The 12716-nt window shown below is 44.3% G+C and overlaps 1 protein-coding gene across 6 annotated transcripts in view; it reads left to right on the top strand.

Moving 5' to 3' along the window:
* Positions 1-12716, top strand: part of VEZT (vezatin, adherens junctions transmembrane protein) — a 95543-nt gene that overhangs the window by 46725 nt on the left and 36102 nt on the right. For all 6 annotated transcript variants that reach the window (XM_069764719.1, XM_069764716.1, XM_069764715.1 and 3 more), the window contains one exon: positions 11580-11861. In XM_069764719.1, coding sequence (XP_069620820.1) covers positions 11580-11861 — 282 coding nt within the window. The remainder of the gene's footprint in view (positions 1-11579; positions 11862-12716) is intronic.

The following is a 12716-nucleotide window of genomic DNA, read 5'->3' as shown; positions in this document are numbered from 1 at the left end:
TAGTCTATCAGCAGTGAACAAACGTGTGCCAGTGCTTACAAGCACTTTAACATAGAGCTTGTAAGTGCTGCTCTGAATCTTCTGGAATGCTGGAGCACACTATTAGCTCCCAATACTGGCCAGCTTCAGTGTATCTGTGCTCCGATGCTGCAGAGGTTACGTAGCCTCTGCTTGCAGCATCAGCGAGCGCACAGTTCTGGCCGGCTTAACAACGATGCCACTGATCCGAACTGTCAATCAAACTGCAATATGGGAGGCAAGGGAGCAGTGCGCGCCTGAACAGCAATCATGAGAACAGCTTTTTAGAGTGCATCTTCATCTTGTCCTGCTCTCGGCATGGAGATCCTCTGCAGAGCAGCCAGTACAAATGGCTTTCTGCCCTACTTGCTGTATCTGGTGGCAGCTCTGCAATGCATAGAGGATCACTATGCAGATATCTTAGCGGAGAATAACTGAAAATATGTGACCAGTAGCGTGAATCTGGTATATAATGGTGGGGCACCCCCTTTTAAAGGGAATGTGACTAAGTTGCAATACTGTTATGTTTGCTAATGACAGGTGTTATGAAGGCAATCCAGAAACACAGTGTGCTTAGCGATCAGAGTGCACACAGTGATCTGACAAATACCCAAAAATACAAGAACGAGCTCTGAGACGTGGAAACTCTGTAGACTGCACACCTGATCCTATCCTAAACACAACTAAAAGCGGCTGTGGATTGCGCCTAACAACTACCTAGGCAACTCGGCACAGCCTAAGAAACTAGCTAGCCTGAAGATAGAAAAATAGGCCTGACTTGCCCCAGAGAAATTCCCCAAAGGAAAAGGCAGCCCCCCACATATAATGACTGTGAGTAAGATGAAAAGACAAAACGTAGGGATGAAATAGATTCAGCAAAGTGGGGCCCGATATTCTAGGACAGAGTGAGGACAGTAAAGCGAACTTTGCAGTCTACAAAAAACCCTAAAGCAAACCACGCAAAGGGGGCAAAAAAACCCCCACCGTGCCGAACTAACGGCACGGCGGTACACCCTTTGCGTCTCAGAGCTTCCAGCAAAACAAAAGACAAGCTGGACAGAAAAAAAGCAACAAAAAAGCAAAAAGCACTTAGCTATACAGAGCAGCAGGTCACAGGAACAATCAGGAGAAGCTCAGATCCAACACTGAAACATTGACAAGGAGCAAGGATAGCAGCATCAGGCGGAGTTAAGTAATGAAGCAGTTAACGAGCTCACCAGAACACCTGAGGGAGGAAGCTCAGAAGCTGCAGTACCACAGGAGTGAATTCAGCCACAGAATTCACAACAGTACCCCCCCCTTGAGGAGGGGTCACCGAACCCTCACCAGAGCCCCCAGGCCGACCAGGATGAGCCGCATGAAAGGCACGAACAAGATCGGAAGCATGAACATCAGAGGCAAAAACCCAGGAATTATCTTCCTGAGCATAACCCTTCCATTTAACCAGATACTGGAGTTTCCGTCTAGAAACACGAGAATCCAAAATCTTCTCCACAATATACTCCAATTCCCCCTCCACCAAAACCGGGGCAGGAGGCTCAACAGATGGAACCATAGGTGCCACGTATCTCCGCAACAACGACCTATGGAATACATTATGTATGGAAAAGGAGTCTGGGAGGGTCAAACGAAAAGACACAGGATTGAGAACCTCAGAAATCCTATACGGACCAATAAAACGAGGTTTAAATTTAGGAGAGGAAACCTTCATAGGAATATGACGAGAAGATAACCAAACCAGATCCCCAACACGAAGTCGGGGACCCACACGGCGTCTGCGATTAGCGAAAAGTTGAGCTTTCTCCTGGGACAAGATCAAATTGTCCACTACCTGAGTCCAGATCTGCTGCAACCTATCCACCACAGAATCCACACCAGGACAGTCCGAAGACTCAACCTGTCCTGAAGAGAAACGAGGATGGAACCCAGAATTGCAAAAAAATGGAGAAACCAAGGTAGCCGAGCTGGCCCGATTATTAAGGGCGAACTCAGCCAACGGCAAAAAGGACACCCAATCATCCTGGTCTGCAGAAACAAAACATCTCAGATATGTTTCCAAGGTCTGATTGGTTCGTTCGGTCTGGCCATTAGTCTGAGGATGGAAAGCCGAGGAAAAGGATAGGTCAATGCCCATCCTACCACAAAAGGCTCGCCAAAACCTTGAAACAAACTGGGAACCTCTGTCAGAAACAATATTCTCAGGAATGCCATGCAACCGAACCACATGCTGAAAGAACAAAGGTACCAAATCAGAGGAGGAAGGCAATTTAGCCAAGGGCACCAGATGGACCATTTTAGAAAAGCGATCACAGACCACCCAAATGACTGACATCTTTTGAGAAACGGGAAGGTCAGAAATGAAATCCATCGAAATATGTGTCCAAGGCCTCTTTGGGACCGGCAAGGGCAAAAGCAACCCACTGGCACGAGAACAGCAGGGCTTAGCCCTAGCACAAATCCCACAGGACTGCACAAAAGTACGTACATCCCGTGACAGAGATGGCCACCAGAAGGATCTAGCCACTAACTCTCTGGTACCAAAGATTCCAGGATGACCAGCCAACACCGAACAATGAAGTTCAGAGATAAGTTTATTAGTCCACCTATCAGGGACGAACAGTCTCTCTGCTGGACAACGATCAGGTTTATTCGCCTGAAATTTTTGCAGCACCCGCCGCAAATCAGGGGAGATGGCAGACACAATGACTCCTTCCTTGAGGATACCCGCTGGCTCAGATAAACCCGGAGAGTCGGGCACAAAACTCCTAGACAGAGCATCCGCCTTCACATTTTTAGAGCCCGGAAGGTACGAAATCACAAAGTCGAAGCGGGCAAAAAATAACGACCAACGGGCCTGTCTAGGATTCAAGCGCTTGGCAGACTCGAGATAAGTCAAGTTCTTATGATCAGTCAATACCACCACGCGATGCTTAGCTCCTTCAAGCCAATGACGCCACTCCTCGAAAGCCCACTTCATGGCCAGCAACTCTCGGTTGCCCACATCATAATTACGCTCAGCGGGCGAAAACTTCCTGGAAAAGAAAGCACATGGTTTCATCACTGAGCAATCAGAACCTCTCTGTGACAAAACCGCCCCTGCTCCAATCTCAGAAGCATCAACCTCGACCTGGAACGGAAGAGAAACATCTGGCTGACACAACACAGGGGCAGAACAAAAACGACGCTTCAACTCCTGAAAAGCTTCCACAGCAGCAGAAGACCAATTAACCAAATCAGCACCCTTCTTGGTCAAATCGGTCAATGGTTTGGCAATGCTAGAAAAATTACAGATGAAGCGACGATAAAAATTAGCAAAGCCCAGGAACTTTTGCAGACTTTTCAGAGATGTCGGCTGAATCCAATCCTGGATGGCTTGGACCTTAACTGGATCCATCTCGATAGTAGAAGGGGTAAAGATGAACCCCAAAAATGAAACTTTCTGCACACCGAAGAGACACTTTGATCCCTTCACAAACAAAGAGTTAGCACGCAGGACCTGAAAAACCATTCTGACCTGCTTCACATGAGACTCCCAATCATCTGAGAAGATCAAAATGTCATCCAAGTACACAATCAGGAATTTATCCAGATACTCACGGAAGATGTCATGCATAAAAGACTGAAACACAGATGGAGCATTGGCAAGTCCGAACGGCATCACTAGATACTCAAAATGACCCTCGGGCGTATTGAATGCAGTTTTCCATTCATCTCCTTGCCTGATTCTCACCAGATTATACGCACCACGAAGATCTATCTTAGTGAACCAACTAGCCCCCTTAATCCGAGCAAACAAGTCAGATAACAATGGCAAGGGATACTGAAATTTAACCCCTCTGTGACCTTAGACGTACTATCCCGTCGAGGTGCCCTGGGCTTATCTGACCCTGGACGGGATAGTACGTCATAGCCGATCGGCCGCGCTCACGGGGGGAGCGCGGCCGATCGCGGCCGGGTGTCAGCTGCTTATCGCAGCTGACATCCGGCACTATGTGCCAGGAGCGGTCACGGACCGCCCCCGGCACATTAACCCCTGGCACACCGCGATCAAAGATGATCGCGATGTGCCGGCGGTACAGGGAAGCACCGCGCAGGGAGGGGGCTCCCTGCGGGCTTCCCTGAGCCCCCCGCAGCAACGCGATGTGATCGCGTTGCTGCGAGGGTCTCCTCACCTCCCTCCCTGCTCGAGCCCCGGATCCAAGATGGCCGCGGATCCGGGTCCTGCAGGGAGGGAGGTGGCTTCACAGAGCCTGCTCAGAGCAGGCACTGTGAAGCAGCCTGCACTCCTATCAGATCAGTGATCTGACAGAGTGCTGTGCAAACTGTCAGATCACTGATCTGTGATGTCCCCCCCTGGGACAAAGTAAAAAAGTAAAAAAAAAAATTTCCAAATGTGTAAAAAAAAATAAAAAAAAATATTCCAAAATAATGAAAAAAAAAAAAAAATATTATTCCCATAAATACATTTCTTCATCTAAATAAAAAAAAAAAACCAATAAAAGTACACATATTTAGTATCGCCGCGTCCGTAACGGCCCGACCTATAAAACTGGCCCACTAGTTAACCCCTTCAGTAAACACCGTAAGAAAAAAAAAAAAAAAACGAGGCAAAAAACAACGCTTTATTATCATACCGCCGAACAAAAAGTGGAATAACACGCGATCAAAAGGACAGATATAAATAACCATGGTACCGCTGAAAGCGTCATATTGTCCCGCAAAAAAAGAGCCGCCATACAGCATCATCAGCAAAAAAATAAAAAAGTTATAGTCCTGAGAATAAAGCGATGCAAAAATAATTATTTTTTCTGTAAAATAGTTTTTATCGTATAAAAGCACCAAACCATAAAAAAATTATATAAATGAGGTATCGCTGTAATCGTACTGACCCGAAGAATAAAACTGCTTTATCAATTTTACCAAACGCGGAACGGTATAAACGCCTCCCCCAAAAGAAATTCATGAATAGCTGGTTTTTGGTCATTCTTCCTCACAAAAATCGGAATAAAAAGCGATAAAAAAATGTCACGTGCCCAAAAATGTTTTCAATAAAAACGTCAACTCGTCCCGCAAAAAACAAGACCTCACATGACTCTGTGGACCAAAATATGGAAAAATTATAGCTCTCAAAATGTGGTATTGCAAAAAATATTTTTTGCAATAAAAAGGGTCTTTCAGTGTGTGACGGCTGCCAATCATAAAAATCCGCTAAAAAACTCGCTATAAAAGTAAATCAAACCCCCCTTCATCACCCCCTTAGTTAGGGAAAAATAAAAAAAAATGTATTTATTTCCATTTTCCCATTAGGGCTAGGGTTAGGGCTAGGGTTAGGGCTAGGGCTAGGGTTAGGGCTAGGGTTAGGGCTAGGGTTAGGGCTAGGGTTAGGGTTAGGGCTAGGGTTAGGGCTAGGGTTAGGGCTAGGGTTAGGGCTAGGGTTAGGGCTAGGGCTAGGGCTAGGGTTAGGGCTAGGGCTAGGGCTAGGGTTAGGGCTAGGGTTAGGGCTAGGGTTAGGGCTAGGATTAGGGTTAGGGTTAGGGTTGGGGCTACAGTTAGGGTTGGGGCTAAAGTTAGGGTTAGGGTTTAGATTACATTTACAGTTGGGAATAGGGTTGGGATTAGGGTTAGGGGTGTGTCAGGGTTAGAGGTGTGGTTAGGGTTACCGTTGGAATTAGGGTTAGGGGTGTGTTTAGATTAGGGTTTCAGTTATAATTGGGGGGTTTCCACTGTTTCGGCACATCAGGGGCTCTCCAAACACGACATGGCGTCCGATCTCAATTCCAGCCAATTCTGCGTTGAAAAAGTAAAACAGTGCTCCTTCCCTTCCGAGCTCTCCTGTGTGCCCAAACAGGGGTTTACCCCAACATATGGGGTATCAGCGTACTCAGGACAAATTGGACAACAACTTTTGTGGACCAATTTCTCCTGTTACCCTTGGGAAAATACAAAACTGGGGGCTAAAAAATAATTTTTGTGGGAAAACAAAAAGATTTTTTATTTTCACGGCTCTGCGTTATAAACTGTAGTGAAACACTTGGGGGTTCAAAGTTCTCACAACACATCTAGATAAGTTCATTGAGGGGTCTAGTTTCCAATATGGGGTCACTTGTGGGGGGTTTCTACTGTTTAGGTACATTAGGGGCTCTGCAAACGCAATGTGACGCCTGCAGACCAATCCATCTAAGTCTGCATTCCAAATGATGCTCCTTCCCTTCCGAGCCCTCCCATGCGCCCAAACGGTGGTTCCCCCCCACATATCGGGTATCAGCGTACTCAGGACAAATTGGACAACAACATTTAGGGTCCAATTTCTCCTGCTAACCTTGGAAAAATACAAAACTGGGGGCTAAAATATAATTTTTGTGGAAAAAAAAATATTTTTTATTTGCATGGCTCTGCGTTATAAACTGTAGTGAAATACTTGGGGGTTCAAAGCTCTCACAACACATCAAGATGAGTTCCTTAGGGGGTCTACTTTCCAAAATGGTGTCACTTGTGGGGGGTTTCTACTGTTTAGGTACATTAGGGGCTCTGCAAACGCAATGTGACGCCTGCAGACCATTCCATCTAAGTCTGCATTCCAAATGGCGCTCCTTCCCTTCCGAACCCTCCCATGCGCCCAAACGGTGGTTCCCCCCCACATATGGGGTATCAGCGTACTCAGGACAAATTGGACAACAACTTTTGTGGTCCAATTTCTCCTCTTACCCTAGGGAAAATACAAAACTGGGGGCTAAAAAATAATTTTTGTGGGAAAAAAATTTTGTTTTATTTTTATGGCTCTGCATTATAAACTTCTGTGAAGCCCTTGGTGGGTCAAAGTGCTCACCACACATCCAGATAAGTTCCTTAGGGGGTCTACTTTCCAAAATGGTGTCACTTGTGGGGGGTTTCAATGTTTAGGCACATCAGTGGCTCTCCAAACGCAACATGGCGTCCCATCTCAATTTCTGTCAATTTTGCATTGAAAAGTCAAACGGCGCTCCTTCCCTTCCGAGCTCTCCCATGCGCCCAAACAGTGGTTTACTGCCACATATGGGGTATCAGCGTACTCGGGACAAATTGGACAACAACTTTTGAGGTCCAATTTCTTCTCTTACCCTTGGAAAAATAAAAAATTGGGGGCAAAAATATAATTTTTGTGAAAAAATATGATTTTTTATTTTTACGGTTCTGCATTATAAACTTCTGTGAAGCACTTGGTGGGTCAAAGTGCTCACCACACCTCTAGATAAGTTCCTTAGGGGGTCTACTTTCCAAAATGGTGTCACTTGTGGGGGGTTTCAATGTTTAGGCACATCAGTGGCTCTCCAAACGCAACATGGCGTCCCATCTCAATTTCTGTCAATTTTGCATTGAAAAGTCAAACTGCGCTCCTTCCCTTCCGAGCTCTCCCATGCGCCCAAACAGTGGTTTACTGCCACATATGGGGTATCAGCGTACTCAGGACAAATTGGACAACAACTTTTGAGGTCCAATTTCTTCTCTTACCCTTGGAAAAATAAAAAATTGGGGGCAAAAATATAATTTTTGTGAAAAAATATGATTTTTTATTTTTACGGTTCTGCATTATAAACTTCTGTGAAGCACTTGGTGGGTCAAAGTGCTCACCACACATCCAGATAAGTTCCTTAGGGGGTCTACTTTCCAAAATGGTGTCACTTGTGGGGGGTTTCAATGTTTAGGCACATCAGTGGCTCTCCAAACGCAACATGGCGTCCCATCTCAATTCCTGTCAAGTTTGCATTGAAAAGTCAAACTGCGCTCCTTCCCTTCCGAGCTCTCCCATGCGCCCAAACAGTGGTTTACTGCCACATATGGGGTATCAGCGTACTCAGGACAAATTGGACAACAACTTTTGAGGTCCAATTTCTTCTCTTACCCTTGGAAAAATAAAAAATTGGGGGCAAAAATATAATTTTTGTGAAAAAATATGATTTTTTATTTTTACGGTTCTGCATTATAAACTTCTGTGAAGCACTTGGTGGGTCAAAGTGCTCACCACACATCCAGATAAGTTCCTTAGGGGGTCTACTTTCCAAAATGGTGTCACTTGTGGGGGGTTTCAATGTTTAGGCACATCAGTGGCTCTCCAAACGCAACATGGCGTCCCATCTCAATTCCTGTCAAGTTTGCATTGAAAAGTCAAATAGCGCTCCTTCCCTTCCGAGCTCTCCCATGCGCCCAAACAGTGGTTTACTGCCACACATGGGGTATCAGCGTACTCAGGACAAATTGGACAACAACTTTTTGGGTCCAATTTCTCCTGTTACCCTTGGTAAAATAAAACAAATTGGAGCTGAAGTAAATTTTTTGTGTAAAAAAGTTAAATGTTCATTTTTATTTAAACATTCCAAAAATTCCTATTAAACACCTGAAGGGTTAATAAACTTCTTGAATGTGGTTTTGAGCACCTTGAGGGGTGCAGTTTTTAGAATGGTGTCACACTTGGGCATTTTCTATCATATAGACCCCTCAAAATGACTTCAAATGAGACGTGGTCCCTAAAAAAAAATGGTGTTGTAAAAATGAGAAATTGCTGGTCAACTTTTAACCCTTATAACTCCCTAACAAAAAAAAAAATTGGTTCCAAAATTATGCTGATGTAAAGGAGACATGTGGGAAATGTTACTTATTAAGTATTTTGTGTGACATATCTCTGTGATTTAATTGCATAAAAATTCAAAGTTTGAAAATTGCGAAATTTTCAAAATTTTCGCCAAATTTCCGTTTTTTTCACAAATAAACGCAGGTACTATCAAAGAAATTTTACCACTATCATGAAGTACAATATGTCACGAGAAAACAATGTCAGAATCACCAGGATCCGTTGAAGCGTTTCGGAGTTATAACCTCATAAAGGGACAGTGGTCAGAATTGTAAAAATTGGCCTGGTCATTGACGTGCAAACCACCCTTGGGGGTAAAGGGGTTAACAGTGATCTTATTAAGAAGGCGGTAATCAATACACGGTCTCAGCGAACCATCCTTCTTGGCTACAAAGAAGAACCCTGCTCCCAGTGGTGATGACGATGGGCGAATATGTCCCTTCTCCAGGGATTCCTTCACATAACTGCGCATAGCGGCGTGTTCGGGCACGGATAAATTAAATAATCGACCTTTAGGGAATTTACTACCAGGAATCAAATTGATAGCACAATCACAATCCCTATGCGGAGGTAGAGCATCGGACTTGGGCTCTTCAAATACATCCTGATAATCAGACAAGAACTCTGGGACCTCAGAAGGGGTGGATGACGAAATCGACAAAAATGGAACATCACCATGTACCCCCTGACAACCCCAGCTGGATACCGACATGGAATTCCAATCCAATACTGGATTATGGGTTTGTAGCCATGGCAACCCCAACACGACCACATCATGCAGATTATGCAACACCAGAAAGCGAATAACTTCCTGATGTGCAGGAGCCATGCACATGGTCAGCTGGGCCCAGTATTGAGGTTTATTCTTGGCCAAAGGTGTAGCATCAATTCCTCTCAATGGAATAGGACACCGCAAAGGCTCCAAGAAAAACCCACAACGTTTAGCATAATCCAAATCCATCAGATTCAGGGCAGCGCCCGAATCCACAAACGCCATGACAGAAAACGACGACAAAGAGCATATCAAGGTAATGGACAGAAGGAATTTGGACTGTACAGTACCAATGACGGCAGACCTAGCGGACCGCTTAGTGCGCTTAGGACAATCAGAAATAGCATGAGTGGAATCACCACAGTAGAAACACAGACCATTCAGACGTCTGTATTCCTGCCGTTCAACTCTAGTCATAGTCCTATCGCACTGCATAGGCTCAGGTTTAACCTCAGGCAGTACCGCCAAATGGTGCACAGATTTACGCTCGCGCAAGCGTCGACCGATCTGAATGGCCAAAGACAAAGACTCATTCAAACCAGCAGGCATAGGAAATCCCACCATGACATCCTTAAGAGCCTCAGAGAGACCCTTTCTGAACAAAGCTGCCAGCGCAGATTCATTCCACTGAGTGAGTACTGACCATTTCCTAAATTTCTGACAATATACTTCTATATCATCCTGACCCTGGCACAAAGCCAGCAAATTTTTCTCAGCCTGATCCACTGAATTAGGCTCATTGTACAGCAATCCGAGCGCCAGGAAAAACGCATCGACACTACTCAATGCAGGGTCTCCTGGCGCAAGAGAAAATGCCCAGTCTTGAGGGTCGCCGCGCAAAAAAGAAATAATAATCAAAACCTGTTGAATAGGATTACCAGAAGAATGAGGTTTCAAGGCCAGAAATAGCTTACAATTATTTTTGAAACTTAGAAACTTAGTTCTATCTCCAAAAAACAAATCAGGAATAGGAATTCTTGGTTCTAACATAGATTTCTGATCAATAGTATCTTGAATTTTTTGTACATTTATAACGAGATTATCCATTGAAGAGCACAGACCCTGAATATCCATGTCCACACCTGTGTCCAGAATCACCCAAATGTCTAGGGGAAAAAAAAAAGTGAACACAGAGCAGAAAAAAAAAAAATGATGTCAGAACTTTTTCTTTCCCTCTATTGAGAATCATTAGTTAGGCTCCTTGTACTGTTATGTTTGCTAATGACAGGTGTTATGAAGGCAATACAGAAACACAGTGTGCTTAGCGATCAGAGCGCACTCAGTGATCTGACAAATACCCAAAAATACAAGAACGAGCTCTGAGACGTGGAAACTCTGTAGACTGCACACCTGATCCTATCCTAAACACAACTAAAAGCGGCTGTGGATTGCGCCTAACAACTACCTAGGCAACTCGGCACAGCCTAAGAAACTAGCTAGCCTGAAGATAGAAAAATAGGCCTGACTTGCCCCAGAGAAATTCCCCAAAGGAAAAGGCAGCCCCCCACATATAATGACTGTGAGTAAGATGAAAAGACAAAACGTAGGGATGAAATAGATTCAGCAAAGTGGGGCCCGATATTCTAGGACAGAGCGAGGACAGTAAAGCGAACTTTGCAGTCTACAAAAAACCCTAAAGCAAACCACGCAAAGGGGGCAAAAAAACCCCCACCGTGCCGAACTAACGGCACGGCGGTACACCCTTTGCGTCTCAGAGCTTCCAGCAAAACAAAAGACAAGCTGGACAGAAAAAAAGCAACAAAAAAGCACTTAGCTATACAGAGCAGCAGGTCACAGGAACAATCAGGAGAAGCTCAGATCCAACACTGAAACATTGACAAGGAGCAAGGATAGCAGCATCAGGCGGAGTTAAGTAATGAAGCAGTTAACGAGCTCACCAGAACACCTGAGGGAGGAAGCTCAGAAGCTGCAGTACCACTTGTGACCACAGGAGTGAATTCAGCCACAGAATTCACAACACAATACCATACATAACCCGTGAACAGTTTAAGGTGCTGTTTATGGATATAGAAGCCATCTTTTTCTCATCCCGTGCAATCCTTCAAGACAGATGTATGTACATACATCTATACACACTACAATGTAATGCCGTGCGAGTGCTCTTTACATGGACATGTAGTGTGGCATCTCAATGTGACGGGTTGTTTTCCTTACATTTTTCAGGGAGCTGTCTGTAGTGTTTGCGTTTCTTAGTGCCATGGCTGCACTGAAATCTTGGCACTTTCCATCCTTGTTCATCTGGGGACCCAGTCTTCTTTTCTTTGCCATCTTTGGCATCCAGCGTGTTCTGAGAACATTGGGTGCTGCCAGGCTGCAGGTCAAACTGAGAAAATACTGTGACCAATTGGAAATGACTGTAGCAAATAGCCGAGCCTTCACCAACCTGGTGAGAAAATCTCTGCGCCTGATCCAGGAAACAGAAGTCATCTCTCGAGGATTTACCCTGTAAGTGTTTTCCGTTCATTACTTAGTAGTTCAATGTGCCATGTTCTAGCATTGTGCACATGTTTTGTAGTAGGATGTACAGTATGTAAAGGATCAGTATTGGCTTTATATGAAGTTGTCACCTAACCGCGACATAGGTCACATTTCAGTAATGAATTTGGGGTAGAAATCTACATTGTTAAACATTAGGTACACCGTTTCTATGTTTAAATAAGAATATTATGCTGAGAATTGACACCTTTTTCCCATCTCCAAAGTTTGTCAGATTTAATGTCATTGGCATTTATTAATGGGATCCCAGGTAGATAACTCAGTAGGTATGGTGGCAGATAATACATTTTAGAAATTACTGTTCTTTATCTTATATACCGCCATTAATTTCGCAGAGCTTTATAGACCTCATCATCACTGTCCCCATTGGGGCTCAGTCTAGATTCCCTATCAGTATGTCTTTGGAGTGTCTTTGAACCAGGGCACCCCCACGCAAATAGGTCATTTTCTGAAAACACATTCCTTGTATAACTGGCTATATATTTTGCAAATGTAAAATTCTGCGGATATTTTTGTAATGTATCTGTAAAATACCTACTTTTTTGTGTTTTTACAGATTTTGGGTGGCTTATTAAGATAAGACTGTGTTCACACAATGTGTTCCTGATGCGTTTCTTTTTACACACTTTTCTGAAATCTTAAAAATGCTGCATTTTTATGCAATTTAGGAACTTTGCCTACAACAAAACAACATAAATGCATCGTATCAACCTAAAAAGGTTATGGTCAGCACTCCGGGTGGATGGGGCTGGTCAGTGGTAGGATGGATATCCAGGCAATACTTAGCTGAGGTGCAGAAAATGT

This window comes from Ranitomeya imitator, chromosome 4, assembly GCF_032444005.1.
Source record: "Ranitomeya imitator isolate aRanImi1 chromosome 4, aRanImi1.pri, whole genome shotgun sequence".
In the NCBI taxonomy this organism is placed as follows: Eukaryota; Metazoa; Chordata; class Amphibia; order Anura; family Dendrobatidae; genus Ranitomeya; species Ranitomeya imitator.
Note: the sequence above shows the minus strand (reverse complement) of the source record. Positions and strands in the feature narration are given on the sequence as shown.